General features: G+C 43.2%; 1 protein-coding gene across 4 annotated transcripts in view; it reads left to right on the plus strand.

Moving 5' to 3' along the window:
* LOC139373701 (collagen alpha-1(XVI) chain-like) overlaps positions 1–27900 on the plus strand; it is a 121114-nt gene that overhangs the window by 20212 nt on the left and 73002 nt on the right. For all 4 annotated transcript variants that reach the window (XM_071114578.1, XM_071114580.1, XM_071114577.1 and 1 more), the window contains exons 3-7: positions 1263–1331; positions 1482–1599; positions 21599–21722; positions 22478–22759; positions 23215–23295. In XM_071114578.1, coding sequence (XP_070970679.1) covers positions 1263–1331; positions 1482–1599; positions 21599–21722; positions 22478–22759; positions 23215–23295 — 674 coding nt within the window. The remainder of the gene's footprint in view (positions 1–1262; positions 1332–1481; positions 1600–21598; positions 21723–22477; positions 22760–23214; positions 23296–27900) is intronic.

Consider the following 27900-nt stretch of genomic DNA (forward strand, 5'->3'; position numbering starts at 1 on the left):
AGGTTAGGGGTTAGGTTAAGGGTAATGGTTAGATTTTAGGGTTAGGTGTTAGGGAATATAGGATTTTGAATGGGAATCAATTGTTTGGTATCCACAATGATACTAAAAGAAACATCTGCACTGCACACCAGGGTCATGGACTTAGTAATACTGTATGTGTGTCCTCCTAGTTGCAGTGTGTGTGTGTGTGTGTGTGTGTGTGTGTGTGTGTGTGTGTGTGTGTGTGTGTGTGTGTGTGTGTGTGTGTGTGTGTGTCAGTGTGGATTTATTGGAAAATCTCCAGGCATATCAATCTCCAGACTTGTACAATCCTTTAGGTTTTATAGTTCTAACACACTGGTAGGACTGGAGACAGTGGAGGTCACCAGCCCTGGTCCTAGAGAGCTAGGAAAACAGCCCATTCCATCAATAATCTCATCAAGACCTTGATTAGTAGAATTAGGTATGTTAGAGTTGTTGACCATTCATTAATGTACCTCTCAGAATCATTCTAGGGTGTCTGTCCCAAATGGCCCCCTATTCCTCATATAGTCCACAACTTTTGACCGGGACCCATGTACAGGTAGTGAACTATATGGAATAGGGTGCCATTTGGGACAGACCCCAGGAACAAAGTGGGTCACACCTGAACCAGAACATGTTACTATGTTACTGAACCCCTACCAGACCCTGAACATGTACCCAGGGCTCACAATGTAGTGGGGGCTCACAATATTACAGATTCACAATATGACAGCAAACACATTTCTCCTTGACATCTGCTAACGGGGTGAGGATATATCCATCAATTGTGTGAATGTGTGACATGTGCCTCTTTCTCTCTCTCTCTCTCTCTCTCTCTCTCTCCCTCCCTCCCCCTTCCTTTCTCTCTCCCAGAGGGGAGGACGGCTCATAATAATGGCTGGAACGGAGTCAATGGAATGGCACCAAACACATGGTTTCCATTCCACCATTCCACCTATTCTGCTCTTACCTTTACCATGAGCCTGTCCTGTCCAATTAAGGTGCCACCAGCCTCCTGTAGTGGATCCACTGACAGATTTTGTGTGTGCTCCACAGTATGACCTGAGGCTGACCTGTACATGGGGGGGAAGTGTTTTATATACAGTAGCAAAGGACAGTGTCTGTCTTAATCACCATATCTATTTATTTTACTCTGACGTTACTGTGTGTCCTTTGTCTGAATGGCATTTCACACAACATGTCTTTTGTCCTGTCCATCTCTCCTTCTTACTCTCCTCTCTTTCATTCTCTCTCTCCAGAAGTACAATGCCCTTCCCAACAGGTAGATGACTGGAAGTTCCCTCAGACGGCCAGACACAACATCACAGGTAAATGATACACGCACGCACAAACACATGCACACACACACAAAACAGTTAGTACCATCTTGTTTATCCTGTCTGATCTACTGTGGCTCCTCTCTGTGATTGATTACTCTGCCTGGCCTGAGGATTAATGTGGTGATGGATTTGATGCAGGTTTCAATCTGGTGCGGCGCTTCTCCCTGCTCAAGACAGCAGCGGTCAGGAAGATCCGTAACCCCCGAGGACCCGTTATCCTCCGACTGGGCAAGACAGCACTCATCCACCCCACAGAGTATGTCCTCCTCCCTCCCTCCATCACTACTAACTCTCTTTCTTTGTCTGTCTGTCACCATCTGTCTCCCTCTCTCCTTCTGTCTTTTTCCATTTCATCACTGCTGCTAGCTCTCTCTTTATATCTCTCTATCTGACTCTCTCTCCCTCTGCCTCTTTCTCTCTCTCTCTCTATTTTCCCATCTCATCGGCCCCACACAGTAGGTCCTCTATCAGTACTACATCTCTCTCTCTCCCCATCTCATCGGCCCTACAAAGTAGGTCCTCTATCACTACTATATCTCTCTCTCTCCCTCTCTCTCTCTCTCTCACACACACACTCTCTCTCGCTCTCATATACATTTACGTAATTTAGAAGACACTCTTATCCAGAGCGACTCAAAGTAGGGATTCATACATTTTCATGCTTTTTTTCATACTGGTCCCCCGTGGGAATCGAACCCACAACCCTGCCGTTGCAAGCTCCAACTGAGCGCTCTACACCCCCCCCCCCCCTCTCTCTCTCTCTCTCTCTCTCTCTCTCTCTCTCTCTCTCTCTCTCTCTCTCTCTCTCTCTCTCTCTCTCTCTCTCTCTCTCTCTCTCTCTCTGAGCACTCTACACCCCCCCCTCGGTCTCCCTTTTTCTGACTTTGATAATTAGCAGATATCGGCCTAATTCTGCTCTGCATGCGTTATTTGGTGTTCTACGTTGTACACGGAGGATTCTGCATGCAGAATCTCAATTTGTTGTTTGTCCCATTTTGTGAATTATTGTTTGGTGATTGGATCGTAGACCTCACAAGCATAAAGGGCTATGGGTTCTATAACCGATTCAAGTATTTTTAGACAGATCCTAATTTGTATGTCAAATTATATGTTCCTTTTAATGGCATAGAAGGCCTGTCTTGCCTTGTCTCTCAGATCGTTCAAAGCTTTTGGAAGTTACCTGTGGCGCTGATGTTTAGGCCGAGGTATGTATCATTTTTTGTGTGCTCTAGGGCAACGGTGTCTAGATGGAATTTGTATTTGAGGTCCTGGCAACTGGACCTTTTTTGGAACATCATTATTTTTGTCTTACTGCGATTTACTGTCAGGGCCCAGGTCTGACAGAATCTGTGAAGAATATCTAGGTGCTGCTGTAGGTCCTCCTTGGTTGGTGACAGAAGCACCAGATCATCAGCAAACAGTAGACATTTGACTTCACATTCTACTAGGGTGAGGCTGGGATTTGCAGACTGTTCTAGTACCCTCGCCAATTCGTTGATATGTGCTTTGAAGAGGGTGGTGCTTAAATTGCATCCCTGTCTCACCCCACAGCCCTGTGGAATGAAATGTGTGTTTTTTGCCAAATTTAACCATACACCTTTTGTTTGTGTACGTGGATTTGATAATTTCATGTTTTTTTTCCCAACACCGCTTTCCATCAATTTGTAGAACAGACCTTCATGCCATATTGAGTCAAAAGCTTTTTTGAAGACAACAAAGCTTGAGAAGACATTGCCTTTGTTTTGGTTTATTTGTTTGTCAATTAGTGTGCAGGGTGAATATGTGGTCTGTCGCACGCACGTATTTTTTTCACTGAGGAAATGTACGAGTCTGATTTTACCAAGGTTGCTGTTGATGCATATCCCACGGTAGTTATTGGGGTCAAATTTGTCTCCACTTTTTGTGATCCGTCCTTGGTTCCAAAAATTGGGGAAGATGCCAGCGATAAGGATGATGTTATGTATATTTGATCATTTCATTGAGGATACCATCAACACCACAGGCCTTTTTGGGCTGGAGGGTTTATATTTTGTCCTGGTAGTTCATTCAATGTAATTGGGGATCCAGTGGGTTCTGGTAGTCTTTACTTTTTTATTCTAAGATTTGCATTTGATCATGTATATGTTTTTGCTGTTTGTTTTTTGATATAGGGCCAAAAAGATTGGAGAAGTGGTTTATCCATACATCTCCATTTTGGATAGATAACTCTTTGTTTTGTTGTTTGGTTAGTGTTTTCCAATTTTCCCAGAAGTGGTTAGAGTCTATGGATTCTTCAATAAAATTGAGATGATTTCTGACAGGCTGTTATTTATTTTTCCGTAGTGTATTTCTGTATTGTTTTAGTGATTCACCATAGTGAAGGCGTAGGCTCAGGTTTTCTGGGTGTCTATGCTTTTGGTTGGATAGGTTTCTCAATTTCTTTCTTAGGTTTTTGCGTTCTTCATCAAATCGACCTTGAATATGTGGACATCTATAAGTACCTAGGTGTCTGGCTAGACTGTAAACTCTCCTTCCAGACTCATATCAAACATCTCCAATCCAAAATCAAATCTAGAGTCGGCTTTCTATTCCGCAACAAAGCCTCCTTCACTCACGCCGCCAAACTTACCCTAGTAAAACTGACTATCCTACCGATCCTCGACTTCGGCGATGTCATCTACAAAATTGCTTCCAACACTCTCAAACTGGATGCAGCTTATACCACCCACCACTGCGACCTGTATGCTCTAGTCGGCTGGCCCTCGCTACATATTCGTCGCCAGACCCACTGGCTCCAGGTCATCTACAAGTCCATGCTAGGTAAAGCTCTGCCTTATCTCAGTTCACTGGTCACGTTGGCAACACCCACCCGTAGCACGTGCTCCAGCAGGTGTATCTCACTGATCATCCCTAAAGCCAACACCTCATTTGGCCGCCTTTCGTTCCAGTTCTCTGCTGCCTGTGACTGGAACGAATTGCAAAAATCACTGAAGTTGGAGACTTTTATCTCCCTCACCAACTTCAAACATCTGCTATCTGAGCAGCTAACCGGTCGCTGCAGCTGTACATAGTCTATCGGTAAATAGTCCACCCATTTTTACCTACCTCATCCCCATACTGTTTTTATTTATTTACTTTTCTGCTCTTTTGCACACCAATATCTCTACCTGTACATGACCATCTGATCATTTATCACTCCAGTGTTAATCTGCAAAATTGTAATTATTCGCCTACCTCCTCATGCCTTTTGCACACAATGTATATAGACTCTCTTTTTTTTATACTGTGTTATTGACTTGTTAATTGTTTACTCCATGTCTAACTCTGTGTTGTCTGTTCACACTGCTATGCTTTATCTTGGCCAGGTCGCAGTTGCAAATGAGAACTTGTTCTCAACTAGCCTACCTGGTTAAATAAAGGTGAAATAAAAAATATAAAAAATCATTTGTCATTGTTATATGAGAGGGAAGCCGAGAGGTCAAATATACTGTTTATGTTTTCTACTGCCAAGTTTACACCATCACTATTAGAGTGAAAGTTTGGTCCAGGAAGTTGTCTAAAAGGTATTGAATTTTTTATTTTTTTTGTAGGTTTCCACACTACTTTCCTTCTAGCTATAGCATTTCTTAATATTATTCAGTTCCTTTGGCTTTGATGCCTCATGATTGAGTATTGCTCTGTTCAAGTAGACTGGGATTTTGCTGTGATTTGGTGTCAGTGGGCTAACTGTGAACATTCTGAGAGACTCTTGTTTGAGGTCAGTGATAAAGTAGTCTACATTACTAATGCCAAGTGATAGGCTATATGTGTACATACCGTAGGAGTCCCCTCGAAGCCTACCATTGACTATGTACATTCCCATCGTGCGACAGACCTGTAGGAGTTGTGACCTGTTTTTGTTGGTTATGTTGTCGTAGTTTTGCCTAGGAGAGCATATGGAGGAGGGAATGCTGTCTTTGTCCCCCTGTGTGCTGAGGTTGTCAGGTTCTTGTCCAGTTCTGGCATTTAGGTCGACACACACTAGTACATGTCCCTGGGCTTGGAAATTATTGATTTCTCCTTCCAGGATGGAGAAGCTGTCTTCTTTAAAGTAGCGCAATCTAGTGGGGGTGTCTTCAGAACACATTCAGACCCCTTGACTTTTTCTACATTTTGTTGTGTTATAGCCTTATTCTAAAATGTATTAAATACATACAAATCCTTAGCAATCTACACACAATACCCCATAATGACAAAGCCTAAACAGGTATTTAGAAATGTTTGCAAATTTATAAAAAATAAAAAACAAAAATACTTGCTATGAGACACGAAATTGAGCTCAGGTGCATCCTGTTTCCATTGATCATCCTTTCTCCAACTTTATTGGAGTCTACCTGTGGTAAATTCAATTGATTTGACATGATTTGGAAAGGCACATATCTGTCTATATAAGGTCCCACAGTTGACAGTGCATGTCAGATCAAAAACCAAGCCACGAGGTAAAAGGAATTGTCCATTGAGCGCCGAGACAGGATTTTGTCGAGGCACAGATCTGGGGAAGGGTACCAAAAAAATGTCTGCAGCATCCCCAAGAACACAGTGGCCTCCGTCATTCTTAAAAGGAATACGTTTTGAACCACCAAGACTAGAGCTGGCCGCCCGGCCAAACTGAGCAATTGGGGGAGAAGGGCCTTGATCAGGGAGGTGACCAAAAACCAGATGGTCACTGACAGAGCTCTAGAATTCCTCTGTGGAGATAGGAGAACCTTCCAGAAGGACAACCATCTTTGCAGCACTCTACCAATCAGGGCTTTATGGTAGAGTGGCCAGATGGAAGCCACTCCTCAGTAAAAGTTACATAACAGCCCTCTTGGAGTTTGCCAAAAGGCAATTAAAGACTCTCAGATTTTGAGAGACGAGATGATCTGGTCTGATGAAACCAAGACTGGCTTGAATGCAAAGCATCACGTCTGGAGGAAACCTGGCACCATCCCTACAGTGAAGCATGGTGGCAGCATCATGCTGTGGGGGTGTTTTTCAGCTACAGGAACTGGGAGACTAGTCAGTATTGAGGCAAAGATGAACTGAGTAAAGTACAGAGAAATCCTTGATGAAAACCTGCTCCAGAGCTCTCTGGGCCACAGACTGGGCTAAAGGTTCACCTTGCAAGAGGACACTGACCCTAACCACACAACTAAGACAATGCATGAGGAGCTTCGGGGCAAGTCTCTGAATGTCCTTGGGTGACCCAGCCACAGCCCGGACCTGAACCCGATCGAACATCTCTGGAGAGACCTGAAAATAGCTGTGCAGCAACGCTCCCCATCCAACCTGACAGAGCTTGAGACGATCTGCAAAGAAGAAGGAAAGGCAGATGACCTCTGGCCTTGGATATTCCAGGATGCTCTCTCTCGCTCTCTCACTACCTCCTCTATCTCTTGCTCTCAACCCCCCTTCTCTCTCTCTCTTCATTTGTCTCTTCATTCATCTCTCTTACTTCAGCTCTTTTTTTAAATCACCACTCAGTATGTTGGTGAATGGAGGTGGGTGATGGTTGAACTGACAGTATGTCTGTGAAACCAATTTTTGCTGTGACTATTCATTCAGCTTCCCCTCCCACAATCCTAACCTTGCAAAACTGACCCAAGATCAGTAGAAATTTCACCCTGAACACATAGAGCTGCTTACTTTCTGATTGTTTTAGCAGAAGACCAGAATACCACATATTTTCCTGCAGCAGTAACACAAAACTGTTACAGTCACATTAACAATAGCAGTAGGTGGTTTGGGATTCCTGGAGCAAACGGATATAAAAGTGACAGCCGTTTTAACATCATATGTTACTTTTAATACCATTTACCTTAATCATTTTTAAGTTAGTTCTAATAATATGGCGGGTGTTTAAAGGTTTTTATCCGTTTTTTGTTCACTATTGTCAGACTATGTAGAGGACCTAATTAAGACCACCGTGTCATACTGTCTTTTTAAACATTCTGTCTCTTGTGGTTCAGAGTTGTTGGTGTTCAGTCTGGTGAATGTTCCCTCTCTTTCCTTCTCCAGTCTGATAAACCATGAAAGTGCCCCAGGAGCTGCCAAGTGTATATCACGCTGCAGTATTTTGTTGGGATTTCTGGCTTGATAACTCAATATATCACCCCCTCTAAGTTGTTTTAGAGCAGACGTTGTGTTCTCAAGGTGCCACATAATATTGTCACATATATTGTGTGTCACAGCGTCTCGAGTGACTCTGGAAATATGACAAACAGAAATTAGCAGGTCAGGAGTCAAATGCTTTGAAAGCCACGAAATGTCCTTGTTTTTGAAAGAAAAGCACATTTGTTTGTCCATTAAAATAAATCAAATTGATCAGAAATACAGTGTAGACATTGTTAATGTTGTAAATGACTATTGTAGCTGGAAATGTTTTTTATTTTATTTATTTTATTTATTTTATTTATTTTATGGAATATCTACATAGGCGTACAGAGGCCCATTATCATGGACATTTCTAGGTGACCCCAAACTTTTGTATCCTCAGGCTGTTTTGTATGGCATGATACCAATACGATGAAGAGAAGAGAGAGTCTGTACATTTTCTTTCTCTTTTTTGCATTTGATTATGTTGTATTGTGGATCAAAATACAGTTATTCCGGGTGTCACTAATCTTATAGTATACAGCAAATTCTCCAGTGTTAAATTTAACACCGGTCCAGTGTCTATATGGGTCCAGACTTTTTGGTGATACATTATCACACTGCTTGGTGTAAAACATTATTTACATATTTCCCAGAGTGCCTTGCCTTTCAAGTAAATTGTAGATTTACCACCCCTGACTGTATTTGTTAGAGAGACATGGTTGTTGCATTCATCCATTCTCAGTCCTGTGGCCTTCACCAAGTGACATCATATGCCAATAATTGAACACAATACAACACATATTTCATAAGGCCTTATTTTGAGGGCCTAGTTTTAGACTAATACAGTGGCCTGAAACTCATGGTTTACAAGTAAAATCAGGCCCGTATGTCACTTTATGTTGGCTTCCAAAATGTTGACTAACCAACATTTAGAATTTTTAAGACTAAGATATGAGACAACCTAAATCATCTAAACTGGAACAACCATTTCAGTAGCGGGTGCAATAAGTCCAGGTAACAGATTTAGAAAAAATGTCAGCTACATTAAATAGTACCCGCAAAACACCAGTCTCAACGTCAACAGTGAAGAGGAGACTCCGGGATGCTGGCCTTCTAGGCAGAGTTCCTCTGTCCAGTGTCTCTGTTCTTTTGCTCATCTTAATATTTTATTTTTATTGGCCAGTCTGAGAAATTGCTTTTTCTTTGCAACTCTGCAGTCACCTCTTCACTGTTGACGTTGAGACTGGTGTTTTGCAGGTACTATTTAATGAAGCTGCCAGTTGAGGACTTGTGAGGTGTCTGTTTCTTAAACTAGACCCTCTAATGTACTTGTCCTCTTGCTCAGTTGTGCACCAGGGCCTCCCACTCCTCTTTCTATTCTGGTTAGAGACAGTTTCCACTGTTCTGTGAAGGGAGTAGTACACAGCGTTGTACGAGATCTTCAGTTTCTTGGCAATTTCTTGCATGGAATAGCCTTCATTTCTCAAAACAATAATAGACTGATGAGTTTCAGAATAAAGTTCTTATTTCTGGCCATTTTGAGCCTGTAATCGAACCCACAAATGCTGATGCTCCAGGAAATCAACTAGTCTAAAGAAGGCCAGTTGTATTGCTTCATTAATCAGAACATCAGTTTTCAGCTGTGCTAACATAATTGTAAAAAGGTTTTCTAATGATCAATTCACCTTTTAAAATGATAAACTTGGATTAGCTAACACAACGTGCCATTGGAACACAGGAGTGATGGTTGCTGATAATGGGCCTCTGTACGCCTATGTAGATATTCCATAAAATAAATCAAATAAATAACATTTCCAGCTACAATAGTCATTTACAACATTAACAATGTCGACACTGTATTTCTGATCAATTTGATTTATTTTAATGGACAAAAAAATGTGCTTTTCTTTCAAAAACAAGGACATTTTTAGGTGACCCCAAACTTTTGAACAGTAGTGTATATTTGAGTAGCATAACATTAATCAATGTACATAAAAATACATATTAAAACAAACAATATTTAAAAAATCCACCTGCAAATTAACACCAATGAGTGTTAATTTAACTCTTACAGAGAGAATTTGACACTTACACTTGAACAACACTATAAATGTTACACTGAAAAATCAACACTATGTAACACTGGTCTATTTGCTGTTTAGGAGTCATATTACGGTTGGTTGAGAGACAGACTCTTTCTTCAGACAACACACTTCTCTCTCTCGCTCGCTCTCGCTCTCTATCCATCTTTCTCACTTCTCTCTCTCTCTCTCTATCTCTCTCGCCCTCTCATTCTTTCCCCCCTCTTCTCTCCCTCTTCCAGAGAAGTAAATAAACAGATACATAAGAAAACATCTGCTTGCCTTTCTTCTCTTTCTCTTTGTTGTTTCTTCTCTCTCTCCCTCCCTGGTTGGAAGAAGTAGAGTGAAAAATAAGAGTCTATCAGCAGATGCCTCTGCTCTCTGATATAAAACACTGTAGACGTGGCTCTGTTTCTCAACGGAGGGGTGGAGAAAGGGAACAAATAAATAAACGACTGTATGAACGAGTGAAAGGGGGTTATCAGTTCATGTCAAGATGACAGGTGATTCCATGAGAAACAAACCCTGAGGTGACTGACTATATGCTGTAAAGATAGCTGTGTGTACGTGTGTGTCTGCCTCTGTGTAGCTCAGACTGGGACAGCTCCAACACCGTTGACCCGACTACCAAAACATCCTGACATAATTCCTATTAAGTGTTTGAAAGGAGTATGATTGAAACATAATAGGTTGTTTTCAATAACACTTGACAATACCATGCAGAGCATTCCATTTGGCTGCTGGGGGACAAGGAGACCCCAGCTCTGTTAAAACCATTGACAACTATGTGCCGTTTTCAAGGGTTTGTTAAATAAATGCTACAGCTAACTATTTGGTTTTAATGTCATCACCTCGTGAAGTGCAGAGTCAGAACTACAATTGTCCATTCATTCCAAGCAAAACAATTGCATATTTACATATTTACAGTACATATTTACAGTATCTCTATCATCAAAGTTATAAATCAAGTAACTGAATGCTTTCCATGATCAGTAAACATCAGTTGATCATGTCATTTCAGATACGTGAGAGTAACCCATTGTTATTATAGCTCATGGGGTAGCCTCACGATATCTCTCAATAAAGTAAAAAATGAAAAACCAGTGTCCACCACCAGGATGGGACACGTAAACCTTCTCCAAGAGTCATGGGATTATTCCCATCCACAAAACCCAGGCCTACTTGATGGTAATAACACTCACCGTTGCCCCTAGTGGCTGGTTTTGAAGGCATTTCACAATGCCCTCAGGGCATGGATCATTCTTTCAATGTCCTTTTCTGTCACCCCATTCTCATATACACTCTATTGCTGCTTTTCTCTGTAGGCAATGACTCATACTTTGTCCAACTTATATCTCCTTTCTCCCCGCCTTTGCTCTTTACTTATATCTCCCTCTTTGTAAGGTATGCAGATCTTCTGTTATTTCCCTTGGATCTCCTCTACGTTATAAATCACTGTCAGCCCTCTTCTCTCAGAGTGAGAAACCAGCTGCCAACAAAACCACAACTGTGTGTGTGTGTGTGTGTGTGTGCGTCCTGCCTGTCTTTCTGCGTGTGTGCATATGTGTGTGTATTCTTGCAGTGTGTGCCTATTTAAATATGGTAGCCTATATTATACTCTGTCAATCACTGTTAGTGTGTGTTTCTGTATTGGGAGAGACAGGGAGAAACAGGGAGATGAGGAATTAGATGAGAGACACGAAGAGACAGGGAGATGAGGAATTAGATGAGAGACACGAAGAGACAGGGAGATGAGGAATTAGATGAGGGACAGAGAGATGGAGGAATTAGATGAGAGACAGGGAGATGGAGGAATTAGATGAGAGACAGAGAGAGACAGGGAGATGAGGAATTAGATGAGAGACATTGAGATGGAGGAATTAGTTGATAGACAGGGACATGAGGAATTAGATGAGAGACAGGGAGATGAGGAATTAGTTGAGAGACAGGGAGAGACAGGGAGATGAGGAATTAGATGAGAGACAGGGAGATGAGGAATTAGACGAGAGACAAGAGACAGGGAGATGAGGAATTAGATGAGAGACAGGGGGAGACAGGGAGATGAGGAATTAGATGAGAGACAGGGAGAGTCAGGGAGAGACAGTGAGATGAGGAATTAGATGAGAGACAGGGAGAGACAAGGAGATGAATATTTAGATGAGAGACAGGGAGGTACAGGGAGAGCCAGTGAGATGAGGAATTAGATGAGAGTCAGGGAGAGACAGGGAGATGATGAATAAGATGAGAGACAGGGAAGACAGAGAGAGACAGGGAGAAGAGGAATAAGATGACAGACAGGGAGATTAAGAATTAGATGAGAGACAGGGAGGTACAGGGAAAGACAGGGAGATGAGGAATTAGATGAGAGACAGGGAGATTAAGAATAAAATGAGACAGAGAGAGACAGGGAGATGAGGAATAAGATGAGAGACAGGGAGATTAGGAATTAGATGAGAGACAGGGAGATGAGGAATAAGATGAGAGACAGGGAGATAAAGAAATAAATGAGAAACAGGGAGGTACAGGGAGATGAGGAATAAGATGAGAGACAGAGAGAGACAGGGAGATGAGGAATAAGATGAGAGACAGGGAGAGACAGGGAGATGAGGAATAAGATGAGAGACAGGGAGATAAAGAATTAAATGAGAGACAGGGAGAGACAGGGAGATGAGGAATAAGATGAGAGACAGAGAGAGACAGGGAGATGAGTAATAAGATGAGAGACAGGGAGATAAAGAATTAAATGAGAGACAGGGAAAGACAGGGAGATGAGGAATAAGATGAGAGACAGGGAGATAAAGAATTAAATGAGAGACAGGGAGGTACAGGGAGATGAGGAATTAGATGAGAGACAGGGAGGGACACAAATTATCAAGGAACCTACCAGGTACAACCCTAAATCCGTAACCATGGGCACCCTCTTAGATATCATCCTGACCAACTTGCCCTCTAAATACACCTCTGTTGTCTTCAACCAGGATCTCAGCGATCACTGCCTCATTGCCTGCGTCCGTAATGGGTCCACAGTCAAACGACCACCCCTCATCACTGTCAAACGCTCCCTTAAACACTTCAGCGAGCAAGCCTTTCTAATCGACCTGGCCCGGGTATCCTGGAAGGATATTGACCTCATCCCGTCAGTAAAGGATGCCTGGTTGCTGTTTAAAAGTGCTTTCCTCACCATCGTAAATAAGCATGCCCCATTCAAAAAATGTAGAACTAAGAACAGATATAGCCCTTGGTTCACCACAGACTTGACTGTCATTGACCAGCACAAAAACATCCTGTGGCGTTCTGCATTAGCATCGAATAGCCCCCGCGATATGCAACTTTTCACAGAAGTCAGGAACCAATCTACACAGTCAGTTAGGAAAGCAAAGGCTAGCTTTTTCAAACAGAAATTTGCATCCTGTAGCACTAATTCCAAAAAGTTCTGGGATGCTGTAAAGTCAATGGGGAATAAGAGCACCTCCACCCAGCTGCCCACTGCACTGAGGCTAGGAAACACTGTCACCACCGATAAATCTACAATAATCGATCATTTCAATCAGGATTTTTCTACGGCTGGCCATGCTTTCCACCTGGCTACCCCTACCCCAGCAACTTGCCCCCCCCCCCCCCCAAAATCCAGACAGCTGATGTGCAAATTCTGGATCCTACAAATCAGCTGGGCTAGACAATCTGGATCTCTTTCTGAAATAATCTACCAAAATCGTTGGAACAACCATTACTGAATTATTTAGGCTATATTATAAAAATTATTTCAAGGCTATATCCTACAAAGAAATACACTGTGAGGCGCCACAATAGGCTGGTAGGGACATAAAGCGCTCAGCTTTTTGTAACGGCATTCAGAGGTGGAAGAAGGATCGGACCAAAGCGCAGCGTGGTAAGTGTTCATAATGATTTTCAATTCAAACTCAGAACACCAAACAGAAAATAACAACGTGAATTTACAAAACTGAAGTCGTACTGTGTGGCCAAAACACTCACACGGAAACAAACACCCACAAACCAAAAGTGAAACCCAGGCTACCTAAGTATGATTCTCAATCAGAGACAACTAACGACACCTGCCTCTGATTGAGAACCACACTAGGCCGAACACAAAAACCAACATAGAAAAACAAACATAGACTGCCCAACTCACGCCCTGACCATTCTAAAACAAAGAATAAAATAACAGAACAATGGTCAGAACGTGACACATTTAAACAACATTTTGTTGTATTTAATCATTATATTCTATAAATTGTGCATATAGGCAGCGACTGACTTAGAATTAAATACAAAGTAAATGCAAAATGACTTATTCGTGCCTTTAAATTTGTTTTTAGAAATCATTTTTAGAAACACGAGTTTGGCCAGTATGTGGCTTCAGGCTCATGCGATGGTGCCTGGAGAGCCGGTCAGCAGCAGAGAATATCCTCTCCTCACTTGCAGAGCCACTGGGGATGCTCAACACCCTTTTGACCACTATTGCCAGGCTGGGCACAGACTACGAGTTTTTTTTTCTATAGTTAAGTTTAAAGGTTTTCAGGCAAAATAACCAAATAAAAAATGGAAAGCTCCTAGAATGTGGAAAATTGCCAGGCCTATATTGGGCCAAAATCTATTATGCCTTATTGTATAGATAATAGAACGAAAATGAACGAAACGTTTAAGAGATCAGATTTTTTATTTATTAATAGTTTGCTACAATGACACACTTAGTTATCTACCCATCTCATTCCTTTATTTTAGTTGTGAAAGGTGTCTTTTCAGATTCCACAATGATTATTTAGTTGTGGACACTAAATCACTGCACTCCCTCTCTTGGTCCTCATCTTTGTAAGTCACCTTGATTTAGCACCTGTGTGTTTTATCAGTTTCTTTATGAAAATATTTTGTGAACTCCATGACAGTAGATAAAGCAATGGGCTATAGCAGGACACAAGTAGACTACAAATACATGCTGGGGCGGTCATGCCCTGAGCTTGTGAAAATGAGAGCTGCTGGAGAGAAATTGGTGCGGGCGAGAAGGCAGACACCCCAGCCTTTGGGAATCTCACTCCACGCTACAGTCAAATTGGGCACGCTCCACTCCTTGCTCCGCTCCACGCTCCTCTCTTCGCTACACTCCAGCGCAACACAAAAACTGGTTAACTCTCTTATATATGCTATGGGGGATGCTGCTGATGATATTTTGGAAGTATCGCCATTGACTGATGCTGATAAAAAGAAGTATGCTAATGTGAAAGCAGCATTTGAGCAGCACTGTTCAGGAAAACACCATGTTATTTTTGAGAGAGCCCAAATGATGAGGGAGAGAGTGCAGAGGCATTGTAATGCTCAAAGAAGGTCTGATGAGAGACATAATGGTGTTGGAATAAATGACAGGAGGCTGTCAGAACAGCTTCAGTTGGACTCACATCACATTGTGTTCCACTCACCTTGAGAGAAAAAATATATATGGAGAGCTGGTCAGGATGGAGAACATAGATGTTTTAACCAAAGTGACAGAGCCCACAGAATGGTGCTCAGGGATGGATGTTGTCTTGTAAGCCAATGGAGAGATCAGAGGGAATGAATCAGTGATAAGAGCGTTTCATTCTTCCAGGAGGAGATTAAACACTCGCAATGTTGACAAATGCACTTTTTCACGAAGCTGGATGCTCAATCTGGATTTTGGCAAATCCCTCCCACCCCTGTCACACCTCCTCACTTCCTTCATCACACCATTTGGGAGGTACCACTTACCACTTCAACAGATTGCCATTTGGCATATTATTGGTGCCCGAGCATTGCCTCAAATGTTTGAGAACTTCCAAGGGTGCTGGGTGCCATGCTGACGACATTCTGTTGTTTGGATGTGACAGACAAGAACACAACAAGAGACTTCACAAAGTGCTACAGAAACTGCAGCAGGAGTGTCTCACTCAACAGAAAGTGTACGTTTGCAAAGAATGAAGTCATTCTTCTTGGGTCACAGGCTTAATGCTTCATGACTGGAGCCACATCCCAACAAGGTCAAGGTAATCAGGGAGATGCCAGAATCTGTGTAGCAGATGTTCGCCAACTGATGGGCATGGCGAACTACCTTGCTAAGTTTCTGCCCCAACTGGCTACATACCGCATGCCATTGAATGAGCTTAGCCGAGAGAAGAACGAGGGTTTCTGGGGGCATCCCCAAAAGACTGCTTTTCAGAAGCTCAAGGAGGAACTGAGTCCTCCAAAAAACACTCGCTCAGTACTCGTGCATGGTTGATGTCGGAAGTTTACATATACTTAGGTTGGAATCATTAAAACTTGTTTTTCAACCACTCCACAAATGTCTTGTTAACAAACTATAGTTTTGGCAAGTCGGTTAGGACATCTACTTTGTGTATGACACAAGTAATTCTTCCAACAATCATTTACAGACAGATTGTTTCACTTATAATTCACTGTATCACAATTCCAGCCGGTCAGAAGTTTAAATACACTAAGTTGACTGTGCCTTTAAACAGCTTGGAAAATTCCAGAAGATTATGTCATGGCTTTACCTTCAAACTCAGTGCCTCTTTGCTTGACATCATGGGGAAATCAAAAGAAATCAGCCAAGACCTCAGAAAAGGTTTGGTTCATCCTTGGGAGCAATTTTCAAATGCCTGAAAGTGCCATGTCCATCTGTACAAACAATAGTACGCAAGTATAAACACCATGAGACCACGCAGCCGTCATACCGCTCAGGAAGGAGACGCGTTCTGTCTCCTATGGATGAACGTACTTTGGTGCGAAATGTGCAAATCAATCCCAGAACAACAGCAAATGACCTTGTGAAGATGCTGAAAGAAACAGGTATCTATATCCACAGTAAAACGAGTCCTATATCGACATAACCTGAAAGGCCACTCAGCAAGGAAGAAGCCACTGATCCAAAACCGCCATAAAAAGCCAGACTGTGGTTTGCAACTGCACATGGGGACAAAGATCGTACTTTTTGGAGAAATTTCCTCTGGTCTGATGAAACAAAAATAGAACTTTTGGCCATAATGACCATCGTTATGTTTGGAGGAAAAAGGGGGAGGCTTCCAAGCCGAAGAACACCATACCAACCGTGAAGCACGGGGGTGGCAGCATCGTGTTGTGGGGGTGCTTTGCTGCAGGAGGGACTGGCGCACTTCACAGAATAGTTGGCATCATGAGGAAGGGAAGTTATGTGGATATATTGAAGCAACATCTCAAGACATCAGTCAGGAAGTTAAAGCTTGGTCGCAAATGGGTTTTCCAAATGGACAATGACCCCAAACATACTTCCAAAGTTGTAGCAAAATGGCTTATGGACAACAAAGTCAAGGTATTGGAGTGGCCATCACAAAGCCCTGACCTCAATCCTATAGGAAATGTATGGGCAGAACTGAAAAAGCGTGTGCGAGCAAGGAGGCCTACAAACCTAACTCAGTTACACCGGCTCTGTCAAGAGGAATGGGCCAAAATTCACCCAACTTATTGTGGGAAGCTTGTAGAAGGCTACTCGAAACATTTTACCCAAGTTTAACCATTTAAAGGCAATGCTACCAAATACTAATTGAGTGTATGTAAACGTCTGACCCACTGGGAATGTGATGAAAGAAATAAAAGCTGAAGTAAATCATTCTCTCTACTATTATTCTGACATTTCACATTCTTAAAATAAAGTGGTGATCCTAACTGACCTAAGAAAGGGATTTTTTACTTGTATTAAATGTGAGGAATTGTGAAAGCTGAGTTTAAATGTATTTGGCTGAGGTGTATGTAAACTTCCGACTTCAACTGTAGGTGCTGTGCTGACTCAGAAACAGGCTGACAATACTTGGACACCTGTGACATACAACTCAAGAGGAATGACTGATATAGAGAAATGCTAATCATAGATTGAGAAAGAGGCCATAGCAGCCACATAGGCATGTGAAAGACTGACTCCTTACCTTCAGGTCCTGCAGTTCACACCAGAAACTGACCACAAACCCCTGCTCCCGTTGCTAGGCTCCAGAGCCCTAGATCAGGGTCCTATGATTTACACCGCGACTTCTGAGATTCACCTACAACATCGTCCATGTGTCGGGGAAGAATCTCATCACTGCAGATACGCTGTCGAGGGCACCGATGGGTGACACATCATCCACTGCGACTTACAACTGGACAAGATAGTGTACGTGGATACCATCGTTTCCTCACTACCAGTTGCATAGGTAAAGCTGCACACAGACACCTTTCATTATTCTGAAAGGTGAAAGACTTGTAACTAACTGTAAGCACAGACACTCAGAGGTGAAATACTTCAAAAGATCCATGATGGACATCAAGGAATCTCAAAGTGCCAAGCAAGGGCCCAGCAGTCAGTGTGGTGGCCAGGAATTTCATCCCAGATCCGACAAGCAGTCGACAGGTGTGAAATCTGCCAAAAACACAGAACAGCCGCTCCATTTCTGAACGACCATGGCAAAAGGTGGGAATGGCCCTACTTGAGTGGAACAAGACGTCGGCTGAGACCACCTTCAGGGCTGTAAAAGAAGCCTTTGTCTGCCATGGAGTTACGGAGACAGTAGTTTCAGACAATGGACCACAGTTCTCCTCAAAGATCTTCTGAGTATACACTGAGTGCATAAAAACATTAGGAACACCTGCTCTTTCCATGACAGACTGACCAGGTGAATCCAGGTGAAAGCCATGATCCCTTATTGATGTCACCTGTTAAATCCACTTAAATCATTGTAGGTGAAGGGGAGGAGACAGGTCAACTTCTTATGGTATAGGGCGCTTGCGTCCCACTTGGCCAAAAAACAGGGAAAATGCAGCGCGGTAAATTCAAATAAATTGATTAAAAAAATCTAACTTTCATTAAATCACACATATAAGATACTCAATTAAAGCTACACTCGTTGTGAATCCAGCCAACATGTCAGAGTTTAAAAAGGCTTTTCGGCGAAAGCATAAGAAGCTATTATCTGATGATAGCACAACAGTAAACAAAGAGTGTAGCATATTTCAACCCTGCAGGCGCTACACAAAACGCAGAAATAAAATTTAAAACATGCCTTACCTTTGACGAGCTTCTTTTGTTGGCACTCCAATATGTCCCATAAACATCACAATTGGTCCTTTTGTTCGATTAATTCCATCGATATATATCCAAAATGTCAATTTATTTGGCGCGTTTGATCCAGAAAAAAACAGCTTCCAAAATGCGCAACGTCACTACAAAATATTTCAAAAGTTGCCTATGAACTTTGCCAAAATATTTCAAACTACTTCTGTAATAAAACTTTAGGTATTTTTAAACGTTAATAATCGATCAAATTGAAGACGGGTCTATCTGTGTTCAATACAGAAACACAACAAACCAAGCTACTTTTCAAGTCTTGCGCAACTCTCAACAGTGTTACGCAGTTCCTAGTTGGCATCATTGCACAAATGAATAACCTCAACCAAATTCCAAAGACTGGTGACATCCAGTGGAAGCGGTAGGAACTGAAAACAAGTTCCTAAGAAATATTGTTTGCCAATGAGAACTTAGTGAACAGACAGAGACTTCAAAAAAACATTTCTGAACGATTAGTCCTCGGGGTTTTGCCTGCTACATAAGTTATGTTATACTCACAGACATGATTCAAACAGTTTTAGAATCTTCAGAGTGTTTTCTATCCAAATCTACTAATACTATGCATATCCTATATTCTTGGCATGAGTAGCAGTAAGTTGAAATTGGGCACGCTATTTATCCAAAAGTGAAAATGCTGCCCCCTATACCTTAAGAAGTTAAAGAAGGATTTTTAGGCCTTAAGACAATTGAGACATGGATTGTGTATGTGTGCCATTCAGAGGGTGAATGAGGAAGACAAAGATTGAAGTGCTTTTTGAAATGGGTATGGTAGTAGGTGCCAGGCGCACCGGTCTGTGTCAAGAACGGCATCGCCGCTGGGTTTTTCACGCTCAACAGTAATAGTTGTATTTTCATAATTAGTAGGCTGACACATTACCTTTAGCTATACAGAATATCTCACCACCATGCTTTTCCATCTCATCTCTCCTTTATTCCATTTTCTATGACACCGAGAGAGGGACTGTCAACAGTTTCATGGAATAGCCTTGTGAAAACATGTTACTATCCATGTTCCTGAAGAGATTTCACATGGGTAGTTACAGGGACAAGGTTGGCGAGTCCATGGGTTACGGAGTTTGGGTGGAATATCACCTGTTGATAACCAGAGTAGCCTACCCTACATGAGTATTTCCCGGCGGGAAAGGGGCCTCCATTCGCTATGGATGATATGTTTTTTTCTCTTGCCCCTGTTCCCGCCCGTTTGATAATGTGCCATTCTAAATCAGAACTCATTTTACATATTAGTAAAGACAAGATTAAATTGAGAATAGTCTGATGGGTAAAAAATAAGATCACTTGATGAGAGAACAGCTGTGCAGCCTGAGGCAAGGAACAGAGAGCAAGCTTTTTTTGCTACTTCCTCAAACCATCAATAGTCTGTAGTCGCACCATGCAGCCAAAACATGTTTGATTTCTGAGACATTCTAAGGCTTGTATCATTCACAACTAAAGTTGCCAAATAACTCTAAATGTAGCATATTAGACATGTTTCAAATTATCACTTTTATTCTGAACATAGCCACTTCATATGACACTCTCGCTACAGAATGGGAAAAATATTGTTTCTATTTTATTCAGATAACTTCAATTATATTCTTCTTACTATAAAATCATATAATATAAAATAATGGGCCAGGGACTTATAAGCATATCTTGTCTGCTAAATGAACAGGCCTACAACCTATGGCATGGCGCTTGTTCTAGTGAAATACATTTTCTTCATCTCATAAGGTTTCTTTAAACCTGACTAAAATAAATAAGTGATTTATTGTGATGGTGTATATTCAATGGATTTATTGTACTTTTTAAAATGTAGATGCTCCAAAGGAGGCTTGTTTACGTGCAGGCCTGGAGACGCTAAATGTGTTTATGTTCATTACGGTCAATTACCGTGCGACCGGCAGTCTCTTGCATGACAATAAACCATCTGACAAAATGTAATGACTGCCACATCTGTAACTATACCTGGTTTTATCTTACTAACCACCTGACAAAATGTAATGACTGCCACATCTGTAACTATACCTGGTTTTATCTTACTAACCACCTGACAAAATGTAATGACTGCCACATCTGTAACTATACCTGGTTTTATCTTACTAACCACCTGACAAAATGTAATGACTGCCACATCTGTAACTATACCTGGTTTTATCTTACTAACCACCTGACAAAATGTAATGACTGCCACATCTGTAACTATACCTGGTTTTATCTTACTAACCACCTGACAAAATGTAATGACTGCCACATCTGTAACTATACCTGGTTTTATCTTACTAACCACCTGACAAAATGTAATGACTGCCACATCTGTAACTATACCTGGTTTTTATCTTACTAACCACCTGACAAAATGTAATGACTGCCACATCTGTAACTATACCTGGTTTATCTTACTAACCACCTGACAAAATGTAATGACTGCCACATCTGTAACTATACCTGGTTTTATCTTACTAACCACCTTCCTTAACGACAGGTGTCCCTGTCTCCTTATTCTTACAACACACACACGTATGTTCTGTGTCTCTCCCTCTGTCTCTCGGTGTCTCCGCGCAAACATACACGCACTTGTGGATGTGTGTGTATGTTATGTCTGTTATGTGTATGTGCGGACGTGTTTAACTATTCTTGTGAATAGTTATAAACAAACAAAAATTTGACCAACTGGGGATATTTTGTTAGTTTCCACAAGGTCAAATGTTATTTCTAGGGTTTTTAGGGTTGAGGTTAGAATTAGGGTTAGGGTTAGAATTATGTGAATCGTTAGGAGCTAGGGTTAGTTTTAGGGTTAGGGTTAAGATAGGTTTTTAGGTTAAGGTTAGGGTAAGAGTATGTGTTAAGGTTAAGGTTAGGGATAGGGATAGGGGTTAGGGAAAATAGGATTTTGAATGGGACTGAATTGTGTGTCCCCACAAGGTTAGCTGTACAATACTTTGTGTGTGTGTGTGTCTAACAGTTTGTTTTCTCAGTCAGGTGTTCCCCCATGGTCTTCCTGATGAGTTCACGCTGGTTTTCACTTTGCTCCTCAAGAAGAAAACACTGAGAGACAACATCTACCTCTTCCAGATCTCTGATGAGCAGGGATACCCACAGGTATACACTTCTCTTTTCACCTCCCTCTCTCATCTCTGTCCTCTACCCTCTTTTATTACGCTCTTTCCTCCCCTCTTCCTTCTCTCCATCATACTCTCTCCTCTGTCTCTCCCTCATCTCTCTCTCTCTCTCTTCTGCTCCCTCTTTCATCTCTCCCCTCTCCATCTCTCCACTCTCTATCCTCCCTTCAACTTCTCCTCTCTCTCTCTCTGTTGTTTCTCATTATTATTCATGTTACTTCTATAATAAGTCTGAAGCCACATTTAAATACTCCATGTATATGATGAATTGCAGGCAAACCATCTCATTATAAATGATTGATTGTGTGTTTTCAGTGGCAATAATTAGTATACAGTATATTACTTTTGTCTATGTCTTTGCTAACTTTGCAGTGTGTTCCATGTAGCCCATATTGAGACACAAAGCACTGTACTGAACGTGTAGCTCCTTCTCCTAGTGGCTACTGCTTGGGACTGGATAGGCATATTCAATGAGGCATTGGCTTCAACATTGCTTACACCTACAACACAATATCAGATTCTGTCAGATCTGTAGACTTCTCTGTAGAGGTGTTGTTTCCCAAACAGATGTGATACAACTGTTTTTTCCCTGTCTCTCCTCCCCTCCCCTACCTCCTCGTCTCCCCCCCTCCCCTCCCCTGCCTCCTCCTCTCCCCCTCTCTCCTCCCCCTCCCCTCCCCTCCCCTGCCTCATCCTCTCCCCCTCTCTCCTCCTTCCTTCCTCCCTCCCCCCTAGTTCTCTCTTGACCTGAATGGCCCTGAGGCCACCCTGTCCCTGCGTGCGCGGGGGGCCGACCCCCTGAGTGACCCAGTTGGGTGTTTGTTCAGTGGGGAGGGAGTTGAGTCTCTCCTGGACAGTGGCTGGCACAAACTGTCCCTCAGCGTCCAACAGGGAGCAGCCTCTCTACACGTGGACTGCAGCTCCATCCAGACCATGCCCCTGGAGCCCCGGGGAGAGCTACCCACCAAAGGACACACCCTACTGGGGATCAGAGCTACGGATGCTGCCCCTGTGGAGGTATTGACTGGAAGACCAGGGAGGGAGAGGGGGGGTTGATTGTGGTAGGAAGTTGGGTGTAGGGAGATGGGGTTGGGTCAACCTGTATGTGGGGAGTAGCTATATGGAGGTGAAGACTGTGGGAGCAGGGAAGAGATGGAGAGAGAGGTAGAGAGGCTTGGAGGAGGAGAGACATGTAAGGAAAGGTGGAGAGGATGGGAGGAGATGGAGGGAGAGGTGGAGATTGTGGGAATAGGGGACAGGTATACTTAGGGGTGATGGTTGGGGCTGTAGTAGTGGGCTTGTAGTTGTAGTGGGTCTCTAACAATATTTGTTATCCTCTCTCTCTCTCTCTCTCTCTCTCTCTCTCTCTCTCTCTTCCTCTCTCTCGCTCTCTCTCTTCCATTCTCTCGTCCCCTCTCTCTCCCTTCCTTTCTCTCTGCCCCCTTTCCTCTTCATCTCTGCCCATCTCACAGATGGACATTCAGCAAGTGATGGTGTACTGTGATGCCTCCCTGGCCAGTCAGGAGGCCTGCTGTGAGATACCTGGTGCTCGGGTGAGAACACCAGACATTACATATCGCTCCCACAACCACCACACCAACCATCACACAATGCTTCTGCAACCATCACACATCGCTCCCACATCCACCACACCAACCATCACACAATGCTTCTGCAACCATCACACAACGCTTTTACAACCATCACACATCGCTCCCACATCCACCACACCAACCATCACACAATGCTTCTGCAACCATCACACCGACCATCACACAACGCTTTTACAACCATCACACATCGCTCCCACATCCACCACACCAACCATCACACAATGCTTCTGCAACCATCACACTGACCATCACACAACGCTTTTACAACCATCACACATCGCTCCCACATCCACCACACCAACCATCACACAATGCTTCTGCAACCATCACACTGACCATCACACAATGCTTCTGCAACCCTCACACTGACCATCACACAACGCTTTTACAACCATCACACATCGCTCCCACATCCACCACACCAACCATCACACAATGCTTCTGCAACCATCACACTGACCATCACACAATGCTTCTGCAACCATCACACTGACCATCACACAACGCTTTTACAACCATCACACATCGCTCCCACATCCACCACACCAACCATCACACAATGCTTCTGCAACCATCACACTGACCATCACACAATGCTTCTGCAACCATCACACCGACCATCACACAACGCTTTTACAACCATCACACATCGCTCCCACATCCACCACACCAACCATCACACAATGCTTCTGCAACCATCACACTGACCATCACACAATGCTTCTGCAACCCTCACACTGACCATCACACAATGCTTCTGCAACCATCACACTGACCATCACACAACGCTTTTACAACCATCACACATCGCTCCCACATCCACCACACCAACCATCACACAATGCTTCTGCAACCATCACACTGACCATCACACAATGCTTCTGCAACCATCACACCGACCATCACACAACGCTTTTACAACCATCACACATCGCTCCCACATCCACCACACCAACCATCACACAATGCTTCTGCAACCATCACACTGACCATCACACAACGCTTTTACAACCATCACACATCGCTCCCACATCCACCACACCAACCATCACACAATGCTTCTGCAACCATCACACTGACCATCACACAATGCTTCTGCAACCCTCACACTGACCATTACACAACGCTTTTACAACCATCACACATCGCTCCCACATCCACCACACCAACCATCACACAATGCTTCTGCAACCATCACACTGACCATCACACAATGCTTCTGCAACCATCACACTGACCATCACACAACGCTTTTACAACCATCACACATCGCTCCCACATCCACCACACCAACCATCACACAATGCTTCTGCAACCATCACACTGACCATCACACAATGCTTCTGCAACCATCACACTGACCATCACACAACGCTTTTACAACCATCACACATCGCTCCCACAACCACCATCATATGTAGACTTGCTGATTTTGAGTATTTATGCCTGGAGAAAGTGTTCCCACACAGTTGGTATCAAGCGGATTGTGCAGAATCAACTATGTTGACAGAGAAAGAGAGAGCTCAGGGATGGGTGGAGAGCACAGCCATTTCTGAGATGATTTTTAACCTGAAGGCATTTCCGCCCTGATGTCTGTTTTTGTCTGTACAGACTTTTTGTACATAGGCGGAAGTGTCCTTCATGTTTGTAAGTGTGTGTGTGTGTGTGTGTGTGTGTGTGTGTGTGTGTGTGTGTGTGTGTGTGTGTGTGTGTGTGTGTGTGTGTGTGTGTGTGTGTGTGTGTGTGTGTGTGTGTGTGTGTGTGTGTGTGTGTGTGTGTGTGTGTGTGTGTGTGTGTGTGTGTGTGTGTGTGTGTGTGTGTGTGTGTGTGTGTGTGTGTGTTTGTATGTTTGTTTGTGTCTCTGTGTGTAGGCTGTACTCTGCGTATAGGCCTATGTACGAAAAACAGACAAACAGGGAGAGAGAAGTTACTCAGAACACCTTCAGAACTGTAGAACAGCCCAGAACACTTTCAGAACCCTCTAGAAAAAAAGTGACTTTGTCGTCAGTTCAGCTGTTTCCAGGCAGTTCCCTGATGTTTGCTACCTGTAGGCTACGCTCCGTTACGTTACACGTGAGTGTCATTGGACGAAGGCGTCTCCTGTGCAGGGGAGTTTAGAGCCCTGACGCTCAATCTGAACATTACCACGCAGCACTCGAGGGCCGGTTTAGGAAGCGGAAGGACCTTATCTTTCATATCAGCAAGATAATAATCAAAAAAAGTCAAATTGATACACATCTTGATAGAGTTAATGTTCCCACTCGGCCACATCTCCATGTTACAGACAAGAGGCGACCTGTGCTAATTAGCTATCTAGTGTGCTCTGAACATCTGTGTGTAGTGTAACTCAGGATGGAAGCACCCATAGCTGTATGGACCTGTGTGTAGTGTAACTAGGGATGGAAGCACCCATAGCTGTATGGACCTGTGTGTAGTGTAACTAGGGATGGAAGCACCCATAGCTGTATGGACCTGTGTGTAGTGTAACTCGAGATGGAAGCACCCATAGCTGTATGGACCTGTGTGTAGTGTAACTAGGGATGGAAGCACCCATAGCTGTATGGACCTGTGTGTAGTGTAACTAGGGATGGAAGCACCCATAGCTGTTTGGACCTGTGTGTAGTGTAACTCGAGATGGCTGTATGGACCTGTGTGTAGTGTAACTCGAGATGGCTGTATGGACCTGTGTGTAGTGTAACTTGAGATGGCTGTATGGACCTGTGTGTAGTGTAAATCGAGATGGAAGCACCCATAGTTGTATGGACCTGTATGTAGTGTAACTCAGGATGGAAGCACCCATAGCTGTATGGACCTGTGTGTAGTGTAACTCGAGATGGAAGCACCCATAGCTGTATGGACCTGTGTGTAGTGTAACTCAGGATGGAAGCACCCATAGCTGTATGGACCTGTGTGTAGTGTAACTCGAGATGGAAGCACCCATAGCTGTATGGACCTGTGTGTAGTGTAACTCGAGATGGCTGTATGGACCTGTGTGTAGTGTAACTCGAGATGGCTGTATGGACCTGTGTGTAGTGTAACTCGAGATGGCTGTATGGACCTGTGTGTAGTGTAACTCGAGATGGCTGTATGAACCTGTGTGTAGTGTAACTTGAGATGGCTGTATGGACCTGTGTGTAGTGTAACTCGAGATGGCTATATGGACCTGTGTGTAGTGTAACTCGAGATGGCTATATGGACATGTGTGTAGTGTAACTCGAGATGGCTGTATGGACCTGTGTGTAGTGTAACTCTAGATGGCTATATGGACCTGTGTGTAGTGTAACTTGAGATGGCTAGATGGACCTGTGTGTAGTGTAACTCGAGATGGCTATATGGACCTGTGTGTAGTGTAACTTGAGATGGCTGTATGGACCTGTGTGTAGTGTAACTTGAGATGGCTATATGGACCTGTGTGTAGTGTAACTTGAGATGGCTGTATGGACCTGTGTGTAGTGTAACTTGAGATGGCTGTATGGACCTGTGTGTAGTGTAACTTGAGATGGCTATATGGACCTGTGTGTAGTGTAACTTGAGATGGCTATATGGACCTGTGTGTAGTGTAACTTGAGATGGCTGTATGGACCTGTGTGTAGTGTAACTCGAGATGGCTATATGGACCTGTGTGTAGTGTAACTCGAGATGGCTATATGGACCTGTGTGTAGTGTAACTCGAGATGGCTATATGGACCTGTGTGTAGTGTAACTCGAGATGGCTTTATGGACCTGTCTGTAGTGTAACTTGAGATGCCTAGATGGACCTGTGTGTAGTGTAACTCGAGATGGCTATATGGACCTGTGTGTAGTGTAACTTGAGATGGCTGTATGGACCTGTGTGTAGTGTAACTTGAGATGGCTATATGGACCTGTGTGTAGTGTAACTTGAGATGGCTGTATGGACCTGTGTGTAGTGTAACTTGAGATGGCTATATGGACCTGTGTGTAGTGTAACTTGAGATGGCTGTATGGACCTGTGTGTAGTGTAACTTGAGATGGCTGTATGGACCTGTGTGTAGTGTAACTTGAGATGGCTGTATGGACCTGTGTGTAGTGTAACTTGAGATGGCTGTATGGACCTGTGTGTAGTGTAACTTGAGATGGCTGTATGGACCTGTGTGTAGTGTAACTTGAGATGGCTGTATGGACCTGTGTGTAGTGTAACTTGAGATGGCTGTATGGACCTGTGTGTAGTGTAACTTGAGATGGCTGTATGGACCTGTGTGTAGTGTAACTTGAGATGGCTGTATGGACCTGTGCGTAGTGTAACTTGAGATGGCTGTATGGACCTGTGTGTAGTGTAACTTGAGATGGCTATATGGACCTGTGTGTAGTGTAACTTGAGATGGCTGTATGGACATGTGTGTAGTGTAACTTGAGATGGCTGTATGGACATGTGTGTAGTGTAACTCGAGATGGCTGTATGGACCTGTGTGTAGTTTAACTTAAGATGGCTGTATGGACCTGTGTGTAGTGTAACTTGAGATGGCTGTATGGACCTGTGTGTAGTGTAACTTGAGATGGCTATATGGACTTGTGTGTAGTGTAACT

This window comes from Oncorhynchus clarkii, chromosome 18 (genome assembly GCF_045791955.1).
Source record: "Oncorhynchus clarkii lewisi isolate Uvic-CL-2024 chromosome 18, UVic_Ocla_1.0, whole genome shotgun sequence".
Taxonomy (NCBI): Eukaryota; Metazoa; Chordata; class Actinopteri; order Salmoniformes; family Salmonidae; genus Oncorhynchus; species Oncorhynchus clarkii.